Genomic DNA, 25,210 nt, shown 5'->3' with positions numbered 1-25,210 from the left:
CATGGCACACTTAACCAACATGGCTACGACAGCATTCTGCAGCGATACGCCATCCCATCTGGTTTGTTTTTTTAAAGGACAATGCCCAACACAACTCCAGGCTATTTAAGTGCTATTTGACCAAGAAGGAGAGTGATGGAGTGTTGCATCAGATGACATGTCCTCCACAATCATCGACCTCAACCCAATTGAGATGGTTTGGGATGAGTTGGACCACAGAGTGAAGGAAAAGCAGCCAACAAGTGCTCAGCATATGTGGGAACTCCTTCAAGACTGTTGGAAAAGCATTCCAGGTGAATCTGGTTGAGAGAATGCCAAAAATGTGCAAAGCTTTCATCAAGGAAAAGGGTGGCTACTTTGAAGAATATAAAATATATTTTCATTTGTTGAACACTTTTTTGGTTACTATAGTGAGGAGAAAAAAGTATTTTATCCCCTGCTGATTTTGTACGTTTGCCCATGGACAAAGAAATGATCAGTCTATAATTTTAATGGTAGGTTTATTTGAATAATGAGAGACAGAAAAACAACAAAAAAATCCAGAAAAACGCATGTCAAAAATGTTATAACTTGATTTGCATTTTAATGAGGGAAATAAGTATTTGACCCCCTCTCAATCAGAAAGATTTCTGGTTCCCAGGTGTCTTTTATTCAGGTAATGAACTGAGATTAGGAGCACACTCTTAAAGGGAGTGCTCCTAATCTCAGTTTGTTACCTGTACAAAATACACCTGTCCACAGAAGCAATCAATCAATCAGATTCCAAACTCTCCACCATGGCCAAGACCAAAGAGCTCTCCAAGGATGTCAGGGACAAGATTGTAGACCTACACAAGGCTGGAATCGGCTACAAGACCATCGCCAAGCAGCTTGGTGAGAATGTAACAGCAGTTGGTGCAATTATTCGGAAATGGAAGAAACACAAAATAACTGTCAATCTCCCTCGGCCTGGGGCTCCATGCAAGATCTCACCTCGTGGAGTTGCAATGATCATGAGACGGTGAGGAATCTTGTCAATGGTGAGGGATCTTGTCAATGATCTCAAGGCAGCTGGGACCATAGTCACCAAGAAAACAATTGGTAACACACTACGCCATGAAGGGTTGAAATCCTGCAGCACCCGCAAAGTCCCCCTGCTCAAGAAAGCACATATACATGCCCGTCTGAAGTTTGCCAATGAACATCTGAATGATTCAGAGGACAACTGGGTGAAAGTGTTGTGGTCAGATGAGACCAAAATGGAGCTCTTTGGCATCAACTCAACTCGCCGTGTTTGGAGGATGAGGAATGCTGCCTATGACCCCAAGACACCATCCCCACTGTCAATCATGGAGATGGAAACATGCTTTGGGGGTGTTTTTTTTGCTAAGGGGACAGGACAACTTCACCGCATCAAAGGGACGATGGACGGGGCCATGTACCGTCAAATCTTGGATGAGAACCTCCTTCCCTCAGCCAGGGCATTGAAAATGGGTCGTGGATAGGTATTCCAGCATGACAATGACCCAAAACCCACGGCCAAGGCAACAAAGGAGTGGCTCAAGAAGAAGCACATTAAGGTCCTGGAGTGGCCTAGCCAGTCTCCAGACCTTAATCCCATAGAAAATCTGTGGAGGGAGTTGCAAAACGTCAGCCTCGAAACCTTAATGACTTGGAGAAGATCTGCAAAGAGGAGTGGGACAAAATCCCTCCTGAGATGTGTGCAAACCTGGTGGCCAACTACAAGAAACGTCTGACCTCTGTGATTGCCAACAAGGGTTTTGCCAACAAGTACTTAGTCATGTTTTGCAGAGGGGTCAAATACTTATTTCCCTCATTAAAATGCAAATCAATTTATAACATTTTTGACATGCGTTTTTCTGGATTGTTTTGTTGTTATTCTGTCTCTCACTGTTCAAATAAACCTACCATTCTTTGTCAGTGGGCAAACGTACAAAATCATCAGGGGATCAAATACTTTTTTCCCTCACTGTACATGATTCCATATGTGTTATTTCATAGTTTTGATGTCTTCACAATTTTTCTACAGTGTCGAAAATAGTTTAAAAAAAGACAAAAAAAACCTTGAATGAGTAGGTGTGTCCAAGCTTTTGACTAGTACTGTATGTCAAGGCTTATGGATGATCTCATACTCATACACAGAAGCAGCTAAATGTGTATGCCCTGGAGTGTCCTAGGCTCAAATTGCGCATGCATAGCCATATGTCTGTTTTCATCACCATCTGTTGTACAGTAGTGCACTATTTACTGTGGTAAACCAGTCTGCTACAGGTATCATTCTCTTTACAGTGCTTTCAGAAATGTGCCATACCTGTTCATTTATTCCACATTTTGTTGTGTTACAGTCTAAATTCAAAATTGATTAAATATTTTAAAAATCTCACTCATCTACACACAATAGCCCATATTGCCAAAGTAAAAATATGTCTTTCAAAATGTTTGCAAATGTATTAAAAGTTAAATAAATATCTAATTTACGTAAGTATTCACACCCCTGGATGTTAGAATCACCTTTGGGAGCGATTACAGCTATGAGTCTTTCTGGGTAAGTCTCTTAAGAGCTTTGCACACCTGGATTTCACAATATTTGCACTAGAGTTTGACCGATTAATCGGCATGGCCAATTAATTAGGGCCGATCTCAAGTTTTCATAACAATCGGTAATCGGCATTTTTGGATGCCGATTATGGCCGATTACATTGCAGTCCACGAGGAAACTGTTACGCGAGTGAAGCAAGGAGCCAAGGTAAGTTGCTAGCTAGCATTAAACTTGTCTTATAAAAAACAATCAATCTTCACATAATCACTAGTTAACTACACATGGTTGAGGCTAACTAGCTAGTCCTGCGTTGCATATAATCAATGCGGTGGCTTTTAATTCATCATCGAGTCAAAGCCTACTTCGCCAAACGGGTGATGATTTAACAAACGCATTCGCAAATAAAGCACTGTCGTTGCACCAATGTACCTAACCATAAACATAAATGCCTTTCTTAAAATCAATACACAGAAGTATATTTTTTTAAACCTGCATATTTAGTTTAGAAATAATTTAGAAATTCATGTTAGCAGGCAATATTCACTAGGGAAATTGTGTCACTACTCTTGCGTTTTTATGTTATAATTAAGTCTATGATTTGATATTTGAAAGCGCAGTCTGACTGAGTGGTGGTAGGCAGCAGCAGGCTTGTAAGCATTCATTCAAACTTTACTGCGTTTGCCAACAGCTCTTTGCAATGCTTGAAGCACAGCGCTGTTTATGACTTCAAGCCTATCAACTCCTGAGATTAGGCTGGCAATACTAATACTAAAGTGCCTATAAGAACATCCAATAGTCAAAGGTATATGAAATACATATGGTATAGAGAGAAATAGTCAACACGTCATAATTCCTATAATAACTACAGCCTAAAACTTCTTAACTGGGAATATTGAACCACCAGCTTTCATATGTTCTGAGAAAGGAACTTAAACGTTAGCTTTTACATGGCACATATTGCACTTTCTTCTTCAACACTGTGTTTTTGCATTATTTAAACCAAATTGAGCATGTTTCATTATTGATTTGAGACTAAATAGATTTTATTTATGTATTTTAAGTTAAAATAAAAGTGTTCATTGTTCATTCAGTATTGTTGTAATTGTCATTATTACAAATATATATATAAAAATCAGCCGATTAATCAGTACCAGCTTTTTTTGATCCTCCAATAATCAGTATCGGTATCGGCGTTGAAAAATCAGAATCGGTCGACCTCTAATTTGCACATTATCCTTTAAAAAAATCTTCAAGCCATTTTCAAGCCTTGCCATAGATTTTCAAGCCACTGTAAGTCAAAACTGCCACTCAGGAACATTTAATGTCGTCTTGGTCAGCAAGTCCAGTGTATATTTATGTTTTAGGTTATTGTCCTGCTGAAAGGTGAATTTGTCTCCCAGTGTTTGTTGGAAAGCAGACTGAACCTGGTTTTCCTCTAGGATTTTGCCTGTGCTTAGCTCTATTCCATTTCTTTATATCGGTAAACCAGAGTAGTGGGGCAAAGGTATGGGACGGTAGGCAGGCTTAGAGTCAGGGCAGGCAGAAAGGTCAAAACCGGGAAAACTAGGAAATAGGCACTATGGATAAGACAGGAGCAAGGGGAAAAACAGGAGACAAAGGGCTGTGAGACGTGTTTAACTCTGGACACTTGAAAGGTAGGATGTATACGAAGGGTCCGGGGCAACAGAAGACGAACAGCAGAGGGGCTAATGATTTTGGAGATGGGAAACGGGCCGATAAACTGGGGGAAGAGTTTGCAGGATTCCCCCCCGAGGGGCTGATCCCAGGTGGACAGCCATACCTTCTGCCCGAGATGATACCGGGGAGCCGGGGTCCGGTGGCGATCCGCTTGTCTTCGATACCTGGAGGTGGTCTTGAGGATGGCCGACCGGCCGCCCCAAACATTTGGGCATAAGGTATGCCGACAGCTGGGAACGATGCACCTCCCGGACATGTTTCCCTATTCACCAGCTGTGTGCCGTTACCAGGCACGAGGTGGGAAGGATGGTCTCAGGCTCCGGGGTAATAGCCGTGGGGCTATAACGGCAAGACAGTGCATCCGGCTTGACATTCTTGGATCCTGGCCAATATGAGAGGGAGAAGTTGAACCGTGTGAACAGCAGGGCCCATTTAGCTTGCCTGGAGTTGAGGCATTTGGAGGTGCGGAGATACTCCAGATTTTTGTGGTCGGTCCATACGATGAACGGGTGTTCCGCTCCTTCCAGCCAGTGCTTCCATTCCTCCAACGCTATCTTCACTGCGAGAAACTCACGATTTCCTACACTGTAGTTTTTCTTCGAGGCGTTGAGGCGATGGGAGAAGGCGCAGGGATGTAGCTTCAGTTCCAGGGCAGAACGCTGGGACAGGACCACCCCCACTCCTACATCAGACACATCGGCCTTCACCACAAACTGATGGGAAGGGTCAGGATGATCCAGGATGGGAGCAGCGGTATTTGAGGTTCTGGAATGCCCGGTCAGCAGCAGGGGACCATATGAATGGAACCTTGGAAGAGGTGAGTGCTGACAGGGGGGAAACCAGGGTGCTGTATCCCCGGATGAAGCGGCGATAGAAGTTGACGAACCCCAGGAAATGTTGTAGCTGCACCCTGGACAAAGGCTGGGACCAATCCACCACCTCCCTCACCTTCCTGGGATCCATCTGAACACTCCCAGCACAGATGATGTACCCCAGAAAGAGGATGGTGGAGTGATGGAACTCACATTTCTCTGCCTTAACAAACAACTGGGTCTCCAGGAGGCATTGAAGAACCTATCGGACGTGAAGCACATGTTCTTGGGGGGAGCGGGAGAAGATGAGGATGTCATCAATGTAGACAAAGACGAACTGGTTCAACATGTCGCGGAGAACATAATTTACCAGAGTCTGGAACACAGCAGGGGCGTTGGTGAGGCCAAATGGCATGACCAAATACTCGTAGTGGCCGCTGGCCGTGTTGAAGGTGGTCTTCCACTCATCCCCCTCCCGTATCAGCAACAGGTGGTAGACATTCCGTAGATCCAGCTTAGAAAACACGGTGGGCCCCTGGAGCGGCTCGAAGGCAGAGGAGGTGAGTGGTAGCGGGTAGTGGTTCTTCACCATTATGTCATTGAGTCCCCGGTAGTCGATGCACAGGCGCAGGCTATTGTCCCTCTTCTCCACAAAGAAGAACCCTGTGCCGGCGGGAGAGGACGAAGGATGTATAAATCATGCAGTTAGGGAGTCTCCAATGTAGGTGTCCATGGCCTTGGTCTCCGGGCCTGACAGCGAGTACAGTCGTCCCCGGGGAGCAGTGGTGTTAGTGAGATGGTCAATCCCGCAGTCATATGGTCGGTGCGGCGGAAGCGAAGTGTCTCGAGCCTTGTTGAACACCTCCCGAAGGTCCTTGTACTCCGCTGGAATGGCAGAGATGTCTGGGGCACCTTCCAAGCTCCCAGGAAGACGTCCCGGGGCATGTTGCGCTGACTTCACACACTGGGCGTGGTAGAACAGACTCCAGCCCATGATGGCACCAGTAGACCAGTTGATGAGGGGATTGTGTCGCTGAAGCCAGGAGAATCCCAGAACCACGGGATTCTGAGGAGACTTGATTAGCAGGAATTGATTAGTCTCGCTGTGATTCACTGACACCCGTAGGTTGATGGGAATGGTAATATGAGTGACCTGGCCTATAGAGCACCCGTCTAGTGCTCTAACGTCCATGGGAGTGGAGAGAGGCTGAGTGGGGATGTTCAGCTCGGAAGCCAGGGTAGCATCCAAAAAGCTTTCATCGGCCCCAGAGTTAATGAGGACCCATATAGATTTAGACTGGTTTCCCCACAGCAGAATGGCATAAAAAGGGGTGTGAACAAGAGAGGCAGAAAAGTTCTCCATATATCCCACCAGACTACTCACTCCTACCAGTGAGCCTGTTTTTTTTTAAAGGACAAGAAGATACAAAATAACCAAGAGTCCCGCAATACAGACAACTCTTCGTGTTGATCCTGTATTGCTGTTCCGCTGGCGATAGCCCAGCTCTACCTAGTTGCATAGGATCGGGAAGCGGTGACTCAGCCATCTTTGGCGACTCTCGGGGAAGGTCGGGAAGCCTCTGGTTCCCTCTGCAATGGGATCGTTGGTGACTTCCGGGTGACTCGGAGGCAAGGTGGAATCCCTGGACGTGCAAGCGAAGTCGAATGTCCTATGCCTACGTCATTCCAGTAGTCTTCCATTGATTTGGATGGTCAAAGCATTGAGGGAATCGAGATCCGTAGGTAACTCCCGAGCTGCAAGCTTGTCCTTGACCTCCTCAGAGACACTGTGCAGGAACATATTGAACAGTGCTTCTTCGTTCCAAGCACTCTCCACTGCCAACGTGCGGAACTCCACCGCATAGTCTGCCACAATGCGGGAGTCCCGCCGAAGCTGGAACAGCTTCCGGGCAGCTTCTTTCCCAGAGAACGGGGTGTAAAAAACCTTTATCTCTCCCACAAACCCCTCTAGACTAACACATAGGTCCGGCTGCTGTTCCCATACAGCAGTAACCCAGATGAGAGCCCTCCCGGACATCAGCGTGATGGCTATCTTGGAGCAATCCAAGGGGAAGGAGGAGGGCTGAAGCTAGAAAATGAGGGCACACAGAGCTAGGAATACCCGACAAGTGCTTGGCTCTCCATTGAAGCGTTCCGGGGGAGGTAAGCGGGGCTCCCGAGAAGGTGGAGTGACCGATGGGACGGCGCTGCTAGCCACCATGGTAGGCTGCCTCCCAGAGAACCCGCGGAATTGCTCCAGCAAAATGTCTGATGCCCAGTCATAGCGTTCAGCCAGCAGTTTGAGGAACTGCTTCGTTCAGCCACGAAGCAGTTCCTCATGCCTCCCAATGGTGGCTCCTTGGGAGAAGATGGTGTCGCAGGCAGAAAACTAGGAAACAGGCACTATAGACAGGATAGGAGCAAGGGTAAAAACGCTGGTAGGTCTGAATGAACAAAACGAACTGGCAACAGACAAATAGAGAACTTAGGTATAAATACACAGGGGATAATGGGGAAGATGGGCGACACCTGGAGGGGGTTGGAGACCATCACAAAGACAGGTGAAACAGATCAGGGTGTGACAGATGACAAGCATACCGATAACATGATGCAGCCACCATCATACTTAAAAATATGAAGAGAGGTACTCAGTGATGTGTTGTGTTGGATTTGCCCCAAACATAAAGCTTTGTATTCAGGAGATAAAGTTAATTTCTTCCTTCTTTTCACTCTCATTTAGGTTAGTATTATGGAGTAACTACAATGTTGTTGATCCATCCTCAGTTTTCTCATATCAAAGCCATTAAACTCTGTAACTGTGTTAAAGTCACCATTGGCCTCATGGTGAAATCCGTGAGAGGTTTCCTTCCTTTCCGGCAACTGAGTTAGAAAGAATGCCTGTGTCTTTGTTGTGCCTGGGTGTATTAATTCACCATCACTACCTGACTGAGGCACCTTACAGATAATTGTATGTGTAGAGTACAGAGATGAGGTAGTCATTCAAATGTTAAACACTATTTAATGTTAAACACTATTATTGCAGACAGAGTGAGTCCATGCAACTTATTATATGACTAGTTAAGTATTTTTTTACTACATAACTTATTTAATCTTGCCAGAACAAAGGGGTTGGTTACTTATTGACTCAAGACATTTCAGCTTTTCATTTTTAATAAATATATAAACATGTCTAAAAACATAATTTCACTTTGACATAATGGGATATTAGGTGTAGGCCAGTGACACAACATCTCAACTGAATTCCTTTTAAATTCAGGCTGTAACACAATGATATGTGGAAAAAGTCAAGGGGTATGAATAATTTCTGAAGGTACTGTACAGTATATATCCCAATGAAATAGGCCTAATAAAAGCATATTTTACCCTCCAGACATGTCAGAGTCCATTGTTCCCCCTGAAGTGAGACCCAAACCTGCTGTCCCTGCCAAGCCCCCTCATGTGGCAGCACCATCCCCCACAGCACCCCATGGACCATCAGGGCTAGGTGGCGGGGTCGGGGTTGATCGAGTTCCAGGGTTGGGACACTCTGGCGGTGGATCCACGTTGCTGGGATACATTGGGATTGACACCATCATCGAGCAGATGAGGAAGAAGACCATGAAGGCTGGTTTCGACTTCAATATTATGATAGTGGGTAAGTAAGGAAGGACAACCTCTTCTGTTTGTGTCTGGTATGATTGATGTATTTAGTGTCTTTCTGAAGAGTAAGTGAACCCATGGTGTGAGCAAACACAGAGACATGAAACATGAAATGAAGTCGTGCCTCTCCCTTGTTCTGTCTCTCCCTTGTTCTGTCTCTCTTCCTCAACAACATCATGCCTCCCTCCACCCTCTCTCTCAGGTCACAGCGGGCTGGGGAAGTCAACGCTGGTGAACACGCTGTTCAAGTCCCAGGTCAGCAGGTGGAGCTCAGGATGGGGCAGCGAGCATAAGATCCCCAAGACAGTGGAGATCAAGGCTGTGTCCCACGGTGAGAGAGACATTTATGTGTGTGTGTGTGAGCAAGAGAGAGAGAGGGATAGAGTGTGTGTGTGTGCGTGCGTGTGCGTGTGAGCAAGAGAGAGAGGGATAGAGTGTGTGCGTGGGAGTGTTTGTGTGTATCTTCTACTGTTGATATTTGATTAGAGCTGTCATTTGCTTGGTTCGGTTGTTTGGTTAGCTTTCAGAGGCCAATTCATGTTATAATGTTGTAGTGATGGCATTTGTAACCATACACTAGGTTGTGTTGACTGCAGGGGCTGCCGTGTTGCACTACCGTGCGCAGAGCCGCGGTCTTCGAAAGACTTGACAGAATATGCCCTGAGGTGTCTTAGACTGGCACAGCTGGCATGTGCCGCCCACCTGGCATCCCAGACAGACACAGAGGCAGACTGTCTGGCCAAAAACACTGTACTGCTAGCTTTATTTCTGCATCGTTGCACATTTGTCACCCTCACTGACATCAAAGAAAAATTCCCGTCTACGAGACAAGGACAAAACGCACATATCATTTATTGACTGGTTGCGTGTTTAACTTTTTGTCACTTGATTTTGGCAAAAGTACTTACAGTGTGAATGTTGTATTGAATGTGGTAATTGAATGTTGCAGTGATCGAGGAGGGCGGAGTGAAGATGAAGTTGACAGTAATCGACACACCGGGTTTTGGTGATCAGATCAACAATGAAAACTGGTGAGTATGTGGGAAGAATGTTCATTATTGTGCGCTTACACACAGTCTGTTTTGTTTGGGGTCACTACATTTTTCAATTAGTTAAGCACAATGGCATGCGTAGGATTTAGATTCAACCGTGCATATGATTCAGATAGAAATAGAAATGCCAAACTATACAACTGCCAAACTATGTACATACTGTACATTCTCCTTATCCTTATCCTGACCATACCCAACTACCCACCACGGCTATAATGGTTTTGTGTGTATTTATTCTCTATATTCCTAACACCCACCTTGTTCCATCCATCTTCAGCTGGGATCCCATCTCCAAGTACATCAACGAACAGTATGAGAAGTTCCTGAAGGAAGAGGTCAATATTGCCCGAAAGAAGCGAATCCCTGACACCAGAGTTCACTGCTGCCTCTACTTTATCTCCCCAACGGGACACTCGTGAGTTAAAAATACATAATGTGATTCAGAAATAGAAATGTCCTAATTTAGAACATGCTCAAATGTATGCACGAGTTACAGCCACTTCCTAGTATCTCTCATTGACATCTGATTGGCGTTCACGTGCGCATGCATGCATTGAAGCTCACGCACACACACAGACTCATTTACATTACATTTAAGTCATTTAGCAGACGCTCTTATCCAGAGCGACTTACAAATTGGTGAATTCACCTTCTGACATCCAGTGGAACAGCCACTTACAATAGTGCATCTAAATCATTTAAGGGGGGGTGAGAAGGATTACTTATCCTATCCTAGGTATTCCTTGAAGAGGTGGGGTTTCAGGTGTCTCCGGAAGGTGGTGATTGACTCTGCTGTCCTGGCGTCGTGAGGGAGTTTGTTCCACCATTGGGGGCCAGAGCAGCGAACAGTTTTGACTGGGCTGAGCGGGAACTGTACTTCCTCAGTGGTAGGGAGGCGAGCAGGCCAGAGGTGGATGAACGCAGTGCCCTTGTTTGGGTGTAGGGCCTGATCAGAGCCTGGAGGTACTGCGGTGCCGTCCCCCTCACAGCTCCGTAGGCAAGCACCATGGTCTTGTAGCGGATGCGAGCTTCAACTGGAAGCCAGTGGAGAGAGCGGAGGAGCGGGGTGATGTGAGAGAACTTGGGAAGGTTGAACACCAGACGGGCTGCGGCGTTCTGGATGAGTTGTAGGGGTTTAATGGCACAGGCAGGGAGCCCAGCCAACAGCGAGTTGCAGTAATCCAGACGGGAGATGACAAGTGCCTGGATTAGGACTTGCGCCGCTTCCTGTGTGAGGCAGGGTCGTACTCTGCGGATGTTGTAGAGCATGAACCTACAGGAACGGGCCACCGCCATGATGTTGGTTGAGAACGACAGGGTGTTGTCCAGGATCACGCCAAGGTTCTTAGCGCTCTGGGAGGAGGACACAATGGAGTTGTCAACCGTGATGGCGAGATCATGGAACGGGCAGTCCTTCCCCGGGAGGAAGAGCAGCTCCGTCTTGCCGAGGTTCAGCTTGAGGTGGTGATCCGTCATCCACACTGATATGTCTGCCAGACATGCAGAGATGCGATTCGCCACCTGGTCATCAGAAGGGGGAAAGGAGAAGATTAATTGTGTGTCGTCTGCATAGCAATGATAGGAGAGACCATGTGAGGTTATGACAGAGCCAAGTGACTTGGTGTATAGCGAGAATAGGAGAGGGCCTAGAACAGAGCCCTGGGGGACACCAGTGGTGAGAGCGCGTGGTGAGGAGACAGATTCTCGCCACGCCACCTGGTAGGAGCGACCTGTCAGGTAGGACGCAATCCAAGCGTGGGCCGCGCCGGAGATGCCCAACTCGGAGAGGGTGGAGAGGAGGATCTGATGGTTCACAGTATCGAAGGCAGCCGATAGGTCTAGAAGGATGAGAGCAGAGGAGAGAGAGTTAGCTTTAGCAGTGCGGAGCGCCTCCGTGATACAGAGAAGAGCAGTCTCAGTTGAATGACTAGTCTTGAAACCTGACTGATTTGGATCAAGAAGGTCATTCTGAGAGAGATAGCGGGAGAGCTGGCCAAGGACGGCACGTTCAAGAGTTTTGGAGAGAAAAGAAAGAAGGGATACTGGTCTGTAGTTGTTGACATCGGAGGGATCGAGTGTAGGTTTTTTCAGAAGGGGTGCAACTCTCGCTCTCTTGAAGACAGAAGGGACGTAGCCAGCGGTCAGGGATGTTTTCCTCCATTTCCGCTCGGCTGCCCGGAGCTCTGTTCTGTGAGCTCGCAATGAGTCGTCGAGCCACGGAGCGGGAGGGGAGGACCGAGCCGGCCTGGAGGATAGGGGACATAGAGAGTCAAAGGATGCAGAAAGGGAAGAGAGGAGGGTTGAGGAGGCAGAATCAGGAGATAGGTTGGAGAAGGTATGAGCAGAGGGAAGAGATGATAGGATGGAAGAGGAGAGAGTAGCGGGGGAGAGAGAGCGAAGGTTGGGACGGCGCGATACCATCCGAGTAGGGGCAGTGTGGGAAGTGTTGGATGAGAGCGAGAGGGAAAAGGACACAAGGTAGTGGTCGGAGACTTGGAGGGGAGTTGCAATGAGGTTAGTGGAAGAACAGCATCTAGTAAAGATGAGGTCGAGCGTATTGCCTGCCTTGTGAGTAGGGGGAAGGTGAGAGGGTGAGGTCAAAAGAGGAGAGGAGTGGAAAGAAGGAGGCAGAGAGGAATGAGTCAAAGGTAGACGTGGGGAGGTTAAAGTCGCCCAGGACTGTGAGAGGTGAGCCGTCCTCAGGAAAGGAGCTTATCAAGGCATCAAGCTCATTGATGAACTCTCCGAGGGAACCTGGAGGGCGATAAATGATAAGGATGTTAAGCTTGAAAGGGCTGGTAACTGTGACAGCATGGAATTCAAAGGAGGCGATAGACAGATGGGTAAGGGGAGAAAGAGAGAATGACCACTTGGGAGAGATGAGGATCCCGGTGCCACCACCCCGCTGACCAGAAGCTCTCGGGGTGTGCGAGAACACGTGGGCGGACGAAGAGAGAGCAGTAGGAGTAGCAGTGTTATCTGTGGTGATCCATGTTTCTGTCAGTGCCAAGAAGTCGAGGGACTGGAGGGAGGCATAGGCTGAGATGAACTCTGCCTTGTTGGCCGCAGATCGGCAGTTCCAGAGGCTACCGGAGACCTGGAACTCCACGTGGGTCGTGCGCGCTGGGACCACCAGATTAGGGTGGCCGCGGCCACGCGGTGTGGAGTGTTTGTATGGTCTGTGCAGAGAGGAGAGAACAGGGATAGATAGACACATTGTTGACAGGCTACAGAAGAGGCTACGCTAATGCAAAGGAGATTGGAATGACAAGTGGACTACACGTCTCGAATGTTCAGAAAGTTAAGCTTACGTAGCAAGAATCTTATTGACTAAAATGATTGAAATGATACAGTACTGCTGGAGTAGGCTAGCTGGCAGTGGCTGCGATGTTGACACTACACTAATCAAGTCGTTCCGTCGAGTGTAATAGTTTCTACAGTGCTGCTATTTGGGGCTAGCTAGCTAGCTAGCAGTGTTGATTGCGTTACGTTACGTTAAAAGAACGACAATAGCTGGCTAGTTAACCTAGAAAATCGCTCTAGACTACACAATTGTCTTAGATACAAAGACGGCTATGTAGCTAGCTAGCTACGATCAAACAAATCAAACCGTTGTACTGTAATAGTTTCTACAGTGCTGCTATTCGGGGGCTAGCTGGCTAGCTAGCAGTGATGATTGCGTTACGTTACGTTAAAAGAACGACAATAGCTGGCTAGCTAACCTAGAAAATCGCTCTAGACTACACAATTGTCTTAGATACAAAGACGGCTATGTAGCTAGCTAGCTACGATCAAACAAATCAAACCGTTGTACTGTAATAGTTTCTACAGTGCTGCTAGTCGGGGGCTAGCTGGCTAGCTAGCAGTGTTGATTGCGTTACGTTACGTTAAAAGAACGACAATAGCTGGCTAGCTAACCTAGAAAATCGCTCTAGACTACACAATTATCTTAGATACAAAGACGGCTATGTAGCTAGCTAGCTACGATCAAACAAATCAAACCGTTGTACTGTAATAGTTTCTACAGTGCTGCTATTCGGGGGCTAGCTGGCTAGCTAGCAGTGTTGATTACGTTACGTTACGTTAAAAGAACGACAATAGCTGGCTAGCTAACCTAGAAAATCGCTCTAGACTACACAATTGTCTTAGACGTTAGCTAGTTGCTTAGCTAGCTGCTGGGCAGATAGCAGTGTAGACTACGTTAGGACGACGAAATACGATAATTACGCAATTATCTTTGATACAAAGACGGCTATGTAGCTAGCTAAGAAGAAATTGCTAAGATTAGACAAATCAAACCGTTGTACTATAATGAAATGTAATGAAAATGTAATGAAAGGTTATACTACCTGCGGACCGAAGTGTAGATGCGACCGCTCGCTCCAACCCGGAACCTCCCTCTCAGTTCTCTCTCTCATTTCTAATGAGTTTACTTCCAGCTGTACTGACATTTAATTTGAGATCTAAACACATTCTTGAGCTACATCACAACACAACATGGTTCGCTCCAACAGATGACGCCAACTCATCTGAACTGTGAAATTGCTCTTTACATAAACAGTTAGTCTTCTGTGTGCCATGTTCTGTTTCTTGCGTTGATCATTGCGACTAATGGGATGTTTTCTGTTAACGGGATGTTTTCTGTGCTGTCACCTACACCCAAGGACCTCAATCAGGGACAGAACTGCTGTTCAATGAGCCTGTATCTGTCCTAAAGTCGGGAGACAGACATAGAACTGTTCTGAAAAGACTGGGTTTTGGGTTGGAATTGGGAAGCTTTTGTAAAGATTTGTTCACTGCATGCAATCCTGCTTCTAGAATCACAAATGCATGCCAGCCTTGCTGTAAGATTGCTAATTATTTCTATCCCAGCTGACAAGGTAATGTCTCTCTCTCTCTCAGTCTTCGACAGCTAGACATTGAGTTTATGAAGCACCTAAGTCGTGTGGTGAACATCATCCCCGTCATTGCCAAGTCTGACACCATGACCCCTGACGAGAAGAATGAGTTCAAACACAGGGTGAGGGACGAGATACCTTGACCTCGATGAACCCTAATACATGGCTGTTGACTTCTATGGCATCAAAGGAGACAACAGCCATGTATCAGGGAGAGACCTTTATGGATGATACTGTTTATGTGGAACTACAGTCTAGATCAGGGGTCTTCAACCAGGGACCCCAGCCAAGGCAAACCAGCAACCCAGGGAATCCCATCATAGAAAAAAAAATATGTATCATCAGGTGAATGATAATGGCAAGAAGTAATCAACATTTTAAAATTAATAGATTTGGTTGATAATTTTTTCCTCACATTATAATTGGAAGAGTGTAAAACAGAGGTCCCCAATCGTGAGCTACCAGTAGCTCACAGCCCAGTAGCTCGCCAAACAATTCTGAAAGTACGTGCAATTTTCAGGCATTCCACCGCAAACTGTCATAAACAAATCTCATAATTATCAGACATCGCAAGAGCTCTCAGCTACTATCTAATCAACATGGACATTATCCCGCTCCTGGTTAGCCACTATTGGGTTAAAAAGCCTAATCTGACACAATATCTGCCAATTCATTAATTCATTTCCAGCAATATTCCCCGTCTGTCGATGTGGTGCTCATGTTTGTTTATCACTGGGTTTAGCCAGTTATTGTGATAACCGTCTTGTTGGTTGACAGAAGTAACTGTCCCAAAACCTTCTCAATTAAATGTTATCTGCAAAGTAGGCTTACCTGGCAGAAGTACTGTATATCATGAGTAAGTACAGTACCAGTCAAAAGTTTGGACACACCTACTCATTCCAGGGTTTCATTTTATTTCAGGGTACTATTTTCTACATTGTAGAATAACAGTGAAGACATCAAAACTATGAAATAACACATATGGAATCATGTAGTAACCAAAAAAGTGTTAAACAATAGATGTTGTATTTTAGAATCTTCAAAGTAGCCACCCTTTGCCTTGATGACAGCTTTGCACACTCTTGGCATTCTCTCAACCAGCTTCACCTGGAATGCTTTTCCAACAGTCTTGAAGGAGTTCCCACATATGCTGAGCACTTGTTGGATGCTTTTCCTTCACTCTGCGATACAACTCATCCCAAACCATCTCAATTGGGTTGAGGTTGGGTGATTGTGGAGGGCAGTTCTGATGCAGCAGGTCTGATGCAGCACTCCATCAATCTCCTTCTTGGTCAAATAGCCCGTACACAGCCTGGAAGTGTGTTGGGTCATTGTTCTGTTGTGAAAAAAAATCATAGTCCCACCAAGCGCAAACTAGTTGGGATGGCGTATCGCTGCAGAATGCTGTGGCAGCAATGCTGGTTGTGTGCCTTGAATTCTAAACAAATCACAGACAGTGTCACCAGGAAAGCACCCCCACACCATCACACCTCGTCCTCAATGATTCATGGTGGGAACCACACATGCAGAGATCATCCGTTCACCTACTCTGAGTCTCACAAAGACACAGCGGTTGGAACAAAAAATCTCAAATGTGGACTCATCAGACCAAAGGACATATTTCCACCGGTCTAATCCCCATTACTCGTGTTTCTTGGCCCAAGCAAGTCTCTTCTTCTTATTGGTGTCCTTTAGTAGTGGTTTCTTTGCAGCAATTTGACTATAAAGGCCTGATTCACGCAGTCTCCTCTGAACAGTTGATGTTGAGATGTGTCTGTTACTTGAACTCTGTGAGGTGCAATCTGGGGTGCAGTTAGTTGCTGATTTCTGAGGTGCAGTTAACTCTAATGAACTTATCTTCTGCAGCAGAGGTAACTTGCTCTTCCTTTCCTGTGGCGGCCCTCATGAGAGCCAGTTTCATTGCGCTTGATGGTTTTTGCGACTGCACTTGAAGAAACTTTCGAAGTTCTTGAAATTTTCCAGATTGACTGACCTTCATGTCTTAAATGGGGCAGGTAGCCGAGTGGTTAGAGTGGTAGGTCAGTAACCGAAAGGTTGCTGGACCGAATCCCAGAGCTGACAAGGTAAAGATCTGTCGTTCTGCCCCTGAACAAGGCAGTTAACCCACTGTATACTGGTAGGCTGTCATTGTAAAAAAGAATTTGTTCTTAACTGACTTGCCTAGTTAAATAAAGGTTAAATAAAAAAAAGATTAAAAAAAAGGAAAAAAAGTAATGATGGACTGTCGTCTCTCTTAGCTTATTTGACCTGTTCCTTCCATAATATGGACTTTTATTTTACTAAAAAGGGCTATCTTCAGTATACCAACCTGACCTCACAACACAACTGATTGGCCCAAACACATTAAGAAGGAAAGAAATTCCACAAATGAACTTTTAACAAGGCACACCTGTTAATTGAAATGTATTCCAGGTGACCTCATGAAGCTGGTTGAGAGAATGCCAAGAGTGTGCAAAGCTTTCATCAAGTCAAAGGGTGGTTACTTTGAAGAATCTCAAATATAAAATATATATGTTTTTGTTACTACATGATTCCATGTGTTATTTCATAGTTTTGATGTCTTCACTATTATTCTACAATGTAGAAAATAGTAAAAATATTGAAAAACCCTGGAATGAGTAGGTGTGTCCAAACTTTTGACTTCTACTGTATATTGACAGAAAACATAGAGCACTACTTTCTCTTGTACACTAAGGACCTGGGTAAGAGTTGCAGGGGAGACGAGAAGAATGTGCCTATTTGAAAGCTAGAAAGAAATGAGTAGCTTGCGACTTTTCATTTTTTTTAATGCTAGAAAACGTTGGAGAATCCTGGTGTAAAATCATAGCCTATTAGCTAAAAATTTAACTCCAAACACATTTTTTGATAGTAGTAGCTGTTTAGCTGGTTAAACCAAGGTTTGCCATTTGTGTCCATGTCAAGAAAGCTTAAGAACAGCCAGCGGCACTTGCTGCAACTGGTACTTGTGGGTGCTTTTTCAAAGCCTATGTCAGATCAAGTGAGTGTAATTAGCTCCAATGAGTGTAATTAGCTCAATATTAGGAGATATTAGGAGAAATAATTTTGGCAAAGAAGATATTTTTATCTTTTCTACTGTAGATATGTATTTTAAAAAATTAAAAAATATGTTTCGCTAACGATATTCATAAAAACATTGGAATAAAACAGATATTTTTTAACTTTTTTATATACTATATATATTTATATATATACACAGTGGGGCAAAAAAGTATTTAGTCATCCACCAATTGTTCAAGTTCTCCCACTTAAAAAGATGAGAGAGGCCTGTAATTTTCATCATAGGTACACTTCAACTATGACAGACAAAATGAGAAAAAAAATCCAGAAAATCACATTGTAAGATTTTTTATGAATTTATTTGCAAATTATGGTGGAAAATGAGTATTTGGTCAATAACAAAAGTTTCTTAATACTTTGTTATATACCCTTTGTTGGCAATGACAGAGGTCAAACGTTTTCTGTAAGTCCTCACAAGGTTTTCACACACTGTTGCTGGTATTTTGGCCCATTCCTCCATGCAGATCTCCTCTAGAGCAGTGATGTTTTGGGGCTGTTGCTGGGCAACACGGACTGATCCGTGTAAAGGAAAGAATGAATGGGGCCACGTATCGTGAGATTTTGAGTGAAAACCTCCTTCCATCAGTAAGGGCGTTGAAGATGAAACGTGGCTGGGTCTTTCAGCATGACAATGATCCCAAACACACCGCCCGGGCAACGAAGGAGTGGCTTCGTAAGAAGCATTTCAAGGTCCTGGAGTGGCCTAGCCAGTCTCCAGATCTCAACCCCATAGAAAATCTTTGGAGGGAGTTGAAAGTCCGTGTTGCCCAGCAACAGCCCCAAAACATCACTGCTCTAGAGGAGATCTGCATGGGGGAATGGGCCAAAATACCAGCAACAGTGTGTGAAAACCTTGTGAGGACTTACAGAAAACGTTTGACCTCTGTCATTGCCAACAAAGGTTATATAAAAAAGTATTGAGAAACTTTTGTTATTGACCAAATACTTATTTTCCACCATAATTTGCAAATAAATAAATAAAAAAATCTTACAATGTGATTTTCTGGATTTTTGTTTCTCATTTTGTCTGTCATAGTTGAAGTGTACAGGCCTCTCTCATCTTTTTAAGTGGGAGAACTTGCACAATTGGTGGCTGACTAAATACTTTTTGCCCCACTGTATATATATATATATATATATATATATATATATATATATATATATATATATATATATATATATATATATATATACATACATACAGTGGGGTCTGAAATTATTTATACCCTTGTTAAAGATTAGCAAAAATTAGAAAGTAATACTTTTTTTCCTCGAAAAGGTAGTGGTCAAAATGATTGACTCCCCTGTTTTCAATACTTTTTAATACCTCACCTTGTGAGGGTAATGGCATTGAGCCTTTTTCTAAAATGTTTTATAAGTTGGAGAACACATTGGAAGGGATCTTAGACCATTCCTCTATATACTTTAGAATCCTCCCGAATCCTTGATTTCCTTTGTCTGCGCTTATGGACTGCCCTCTTCAATTCAAACCACAGGTTTCGAATGGGTTTCAAGTCCAGAGACTGAGGTTGCCATTGCAAAATTATGATTTTGTGGCCAATTAACCATTTCTTTGTTGATTTTGATGTTTTTGCCAAAAATGTCCTGGAACTGGGTAACGTTAATGATGCTGTTGACCTTAACAAGGGCCCCAGGACCAGTGGAAGCAAAATAGCCCCATAACATCAAAGATCTTCCACCATATTTTACAGTAGGTATGGGGTTCTTTTCTGCTAATGCATTCTTTTTTCGACACCAAATCCAGCACTGCTGTGCGTGGCCAAAGAGCACTATTTTCATGTCATCTGTCTTAAGCACCAGTTCCAATCCAAGTACCAATACCAGTGAGTAAACTCCAGGCGTTTAGATTTGTTGGATGACATGAAAATAGAGCTCTTTGGAGCTCTTTGGTATCTATATTTTCGCGGACCCCCAGCTGTACTAGGGACCGCGGACCCCAGGTTGAATATCCCTGGTCTAGATAGAAGTCATGGTAGAACTTGTTATGGATAACCAAGTCATGAGGGAACACATTCTTCTAGTGCACATTAGGATATGTAACCTCTGCCTCCTCTTCATCTCTTAGGTGAGGAAGGAGCTGGAGACGCATGGGATTGAGTACTACCCGCAGAATGAGTTTGATGATGATATGGAGGATAAGAATGAAAATGACAAGATTAGGGTAAGGGCCTCTGTTCCAATTTTTGAAATCCACAACCTTGCATCCTACTGTAAAGGACTCAATCACTTCAATTGATTATGTCTCCCTAATACTCTTCCTTTCAAGTGGAATACATTTGTACTTCTCCCTCTTTTTCTCCCATGCCTCAATGGTATGAGCATGCAAAATAGCGATTGCCAAAATGATTAGGCAATTCAAATATTGAAATTAATTTCATATGAATATCAGACTATTTCTCTTATTCTATCTTTCTGCTTCTTTGTCATTTTAGCTGTCTTTCTGACACCCCTCCTCAGAAGAATAATATCTCCTGGCTCTGTCTATTGCACAGGATTTGTAAATGTCTTATGTTTTCCTCGTCCAATTGAACCCTGTTTAAACGAGTCTGTTCACAGGAGACCATGCCCTTTGCAGTGGTGGGCAGCGACAAGGACTTCCAAGTGAACGGCAAACGGGTTCTGGGGAGGAAGACAGCCTGGGGTGTGGTAGAAGGTAGGTTTATTTATAACCTCAATATAATTAGTTAGGTCCAATATTAACCTCTCTAGGTTACGTGGGACGGTAGCGTCGAACCTCGTCAACAGCCAGTAAAACTGCAGGGCGCCAAATTTAAAAAAACAGAAACCCCATAATTAAAACTCCTCAAACATACATGTATTTTACATTATTTTAAAGATACACTTGTTGTAAATCCAGCTACAGTGTCTGATTTCAAAAAGGCTTTACGACGAAAGCAAACCAAACGATTATGTTAGGTCAGAGCCAAGTCACAGAAAAACACAGCCATTTTTCCAGCCAAAGAGAGGAGTCACTACGGGCCTCCCAGGTGGCGCAGTGGTTAAGGGTGGTTAAGAGAGGAGTCACAAAAAGCAGAAATATAGATAAAATTAATCACTAACCTTTGATGATCTTCATCAGGTGACACTCATAGGACTTCATGTTACACAATACATGTATGTTTTGTTTGGTAAAGTTCATATTTATATCCAAAAATCTGAGTTTACATTAGTGCGTTACGTTGAGTAGTTCCAAAACATCTGGTGATTTTGCAGAGAGCCACATCAATTTACAGAAATACTCATAACAAACATTGCTAAAAGATACAACTGTTATGCATGGAATTTTAGATCCACTTCTCCTTAATGCAACCGCTGTATCAGATTTAAAAAAAACTTTACGGAAAAAGCACACCATGCTATAATCTGAGTACAGCGCTCAGAGACAAAAACAACCCAAACAGATATCCGCCTTGGTGTGTATTCAACAGAAGTCAGAAATAGCATTATAAATATTCACTTCCCTTTGATGATCTTCATCAGAATGCACTCCCAGGAATCCCAGTTCCACAATAAATGTTTGTTTTGTTTGATAATGTCCATCATTTATGTCCAAATACCTCATTTTTGTTCGCGCCTTCAGTACACAATTCAAACTCACGACGCGCGATCACTAGGAGCAGACGAAAAGTCAAACAGTTCCGTTACAGTCTGTAGAAACATGTCAAACGATGTATAGAATCAATCTTTAGGATGTTTTTAACATAAATCTTCATTAATGTTCCAACCGGAGAATTCCTTTGTCTGTAGAATTGCAATGCTCTCACGTGAACGCGGAAGACTGAGCTCGTGGCTCTCTGGCAGACCTCTGACTCATTCCCCTCTCATTCACCCCCACTTCACAGTAGAAGCATCAAACAAGGTTCTAAAGACTGTTGACATATAGTGGAAGCTGTAGGAAGTGCAATATAGACACTGTGTATTCAATAGTCTAAGAGTTGAAAAACTACAAACCTCAGATTTCCCACTTCCTGGTTGGATTTTTCCCAGATTTTTGCCTGCCATATGAGTTCTGTTATACTCACAGACATCATTCAAGCAGTTTTAGAAACTTCAGAGTGTTTTCTATGCAAATCTAGTATGCATATTCTAGCTTATATGGCTGAGTAGCAGGCAGTTTAATTTGGGCATGCTTTTCATCCAAAATTCCCAATGCTGCCCCTAACCCTAGAGAAGTTAATGCCAAGCTTATTATGTTGACCTTTCTCCTCAGAGAGGCAGAGGGAATGGATTTATGGAGGTTGTTATACTGTAGTTGGTCCCAGGCTCAGACATGTGAAGCAAATGTGATTTAGATTTTTTTATGCCAAATGGGTTCTTTCTTGTATTTTGTTGCAGTTGAAAATCCCAATCACTGCGAATTTGCTCTGCTACGAGATTTCCTCATCAGGTAAAGCAATCAATCGTACATTGATCTATCTTTTACTAATGCTTTATAGCTTTCCTATTCTTACAATACAATTACAGATGAGTCTCTTTTGGCTTTGAAGTTGACTTTAGTGACCAAATCCATCTGTATGTAGCTATCAGCAAATGCCCGCCCTCCACTCTCCCTCCCAGGTCTCACCTCCAGGACCTGAAGGAAGTTACCCACAACATCCACTATGAAACCTACCGCGCCAGGAGACTCAACGACAACGGAGGTCTGCACCCCATCTCGGCCAACAACACTCAGGAGAGCAACCTTTAAATTTAGGACTAGGGATTAAGGAAAGAGAGAGATCAAAAGATATTGATCGACAAATCTATGTTGTGATATGAGCATCACTGCATGCTTTGGAGAACATTATAGATGTGGAATTCATTGTCAAAATATCATGTTAGGAGAGCTTTCATTCCAAAACACGTCCTACGTCTCCCTTTCCTCCGCCCGTCGTCCTAAACCACCCACACTCATATCCCAGTTACACCTGGGATTAACCTTTGATCCTGCAATCCAAAACAAGGCCAACCCCAGTGTTTCCCCTATATGCATTTAGCATCGGCGCAATAAATAGTGGCCGCCACTGCAAATGTATTTAGTTATTTTTGTTATAATGTAGATGTGTAGATGTATGCCCCAGGAAGACCCCATCCGCCGCCCCCCGCAGGAAGACCCAAGGAAGACCCCATCCACCGCCCCCCGCAGGAAGACCCAAGGAAGACCCCATCCACCGCCCCCCGCAGGAAGACCCAAGGAAGACCCCATCCACCGCCCCCCGCAGGAAGACCCAAGGAAGACCCCATCCACCGCCCCCCGCAGGAAGACCCAAGGAAGACCCCATCCACCGCCCCCGCAGGAAGACCCAAGGAAGACCCCATCCACCGCCCCCGCAGGAAGACCCAAGGAAGACCCCATCCACCGCCCCGCAGGAAGACCCAAGGAAGACCCCATCCACCGCCCCCCGCAGGAAGACCCAAGGAAGACCCCATCCACCGCCCCCCGCAGGAAGACCCAAGGAAGACCCCATCCACCTCCCCCCGCAGGAAGACCCCATCCGCCACCCCCAGCTAAATCTGCAACCCAAAGAATTTTGGGATTGAAGGGAATGAATCAAATGAAGTACTTCAAATTTGAGGGAAATCCCTTTATTCATAAAAAATGGATTTCCTATTTCCGCTCACCTTGTGCTCTACTCATCCTTGCCCTGTAAGTATACAGTATGTTATGTAGCTGCCACCATAAGAATTGATTTTGTGCTGAAATACTTTATGATGGGGCTGGTAAATGAGCACCTCAACTTCCACGGAAGCATTGTGACGTAAATATAAATTGACAAAGGGATTTATTCATTTACAATTTTGGTATTTTGTAACTTTATCTTTAAATTGCACAAAATATAGAAATCACAGTCTGAAATGTTCTTTGCCATGCACAACTTTTGTGGGCTTTTTTGAAATCTCTGATGTCAAAGTGACGTGCCAATTCCCTTTAACGCCGGCTTTCCTTCTCTGCCACACGAGGGCAGCGCTTCCCTGCGCATACTCACCCTGTGACAGGAAATGGTTTACTCATAGACTTAGATAGATGTCTCTTTTTAGTCCTGTATCTATCTCTATTGTTTACTTCCCTCCCTCCTATTCACTCCCTCCACTTCATCTGGTGACCCATGCCCAGTGCATGTTTACAACAAGTCCTCCATTACCAGAGTAATCATTCCAAACCGATCAGTTATGACATGGTAATGTTTACCAAGGTTTCTTATGGAAATCACCCTTCGATAGAGCACAGGTATTCCAGAAGTAGCCTACAAGCGATTAAGTTTCACTATATTTATCAAACAATTCACTTTTATTCTAAACTGGGTTTCCCCGCAAATGTTTTATACAATCATACAGCGTGTGTGTGTTTGTATGTGTGTGTGAGTGAGTGAGAAGTGACTCAATTTGGTGTCTAACGTTTGGAAATGTGTAGTTGTATATCATTAGTGTGGTATTAGTGAAGACGTTTTTTCAAGGAACAATTTAAATAATACAAAAAAACAACTTGTTTCTATACAATGTTTTTATGTGTGCATGTCAGGAAACATCTCTCCTAGTCCTTCTGTCATTTTCATTTAAGGATATCCCCAGCTCGCATATCAATGCACAGTCATTTCAATACATTAACCATTTTTGAACGTGGTGTGTACATCAACCAACCTCTAATAACAATGCATCACTAAAACTCCAGTAACTCAAATCATTCCACATATCTTAAAAACAGAAGTGAAACTTTTGGCTGTGAATTTCCTGTTATTGTTTCATTTAAAACCCATTTTTCTTAAAAGTTGTTCTGGTATGCTGCGATGTCATTTCAGTATTGCATTCATTATTTATATGTTCATGTATTATTTATAGTAATTTATTGTTTATTTAATAAAAATACTTTTGCCATCTCTTGAGTAGTGTATTGACTAATTTTCGTATCTTAATTCATTCTTTATTATCTCTGTATTGCCTCTACTTGACAATAGTTCACCTTTGGAAATACCGTACATTTTGTATTTATATACAGAGAGGGAAGGGTGCTCTCTACTGGTCCTCCTGTTTCAATACAATTTCAATGTATGAATCACAAATGGGTACATTTCCCCCTCCCAGGAACTATGGAGACAATTATGCTTGTAAATTAATCAGTGGTGTAGAGTACTGAAGTAAAACTACTTTAAAGTACTTCTTAAGTACTAAGAACTATTTATATTTTTTACAACTTTTACTTTTACTCTACTACATTCCTGAAGAAAATAATGTACTTTTTACTCCATACAGTGCATTTGGAAAGTATTCAGACCCCTTTACTTTTTTTTCACATTTTGTTACTTTACAGCCTTATTTTAAAATGTATTATATTTGGGGTTTTTCCCCACAAATGTTCACACAATACCCCATAATGACAAAGGAAAAACAGGTTTTCAGTATTAAAAATACAAAACTGAAATATTACATTTACATAAGTATTCAGACCCTATACTC

At 43.8% G+C, this 25,210-nt stretch overlaps 2 protein-coding genes across 3 annotated transcripts in view; both read left to right on the top strand.

Moving 5' to 3' along the window:
- The window catches only part of LOC135524732 (neuronal-specific septin-3-like), a 31,905-nt gene extending 7,272 nt beyond the window's left edge, over window positions 1-24,633 (top strand). For both annotated transcript variants that reach the window (XM_064952511.1, XM_064952521.1), the window contains exons 2-10: window positions 8,441-8,704; window positions 8,912-9,040; window positions 9,659-9,740; window positions 10,039-10,176; window positions 14,664-14,781; window positions 19,845-19,940; window positions 20,336-20,432; window positions 22,115-22,166; window positions 22,337-24,633. In XM_064952511.1, coding sequence (XP_064808583.1) covers window positions 8,443-8,704; window positions 8,912-9,040; window positions 9,659-9,740; window positions 10,039-10,176; window positions 14,664-14,781; window positions 19,845-19,940; window positions 20,336-20,432; window positions 22,115-22,166; window positions 22,337-22,466 — 1,104 coding nt within the window. In that variant the 5' untranslated portion in view covers window positions 8,441-8,442 and the 3' untranslated portion in view covers window positions 22,467-24,633. The remainder of the gene's footprint in view (window positions 1-8,440; window positions 8,705-8,911; window positions 9,041-9,658; window positions 9,741-10,038; window positions 10,177-14,663; window positions 14,782-19,844; window positions 19,941-20,335; window positions 20,433-22,114; window positions 22,167-22,336) is intronic.
- LOC135520816 (uncharacterized) lies at window positions 22,827-23,270 on the top strand. Its single transcript, XM_064946612.1, has one exon. It carries the CDS (start codon window positions 22,827-22,829, stop codon window positions 23,268-23,270), a length of 444 nt encoding a protein of 147 aa, XP_064802684.1.
- Window positions 24,634-25,210: the final 577 nt, after the last annotated feature.

The sequence above is a fragment of the Oncorhynchus masou genome, chromosome 4, assembly GCF_036934945.1.
Source record: "Oncorhynchus masou masou isolate Uvic2021 chromosome 4, UVic_Omas_1.1, whole genome shotgun sequence".
Lineage (NCBI taxonomy): Eukaryota > Metazoa > Chordata > Actinopteri > Salmoniformes > Salmonidae > Oncorhynchus > Oncorhynchus masou.
This window is presented reverse-complemented; position numbering and strand designations above follow the sequence as displayed.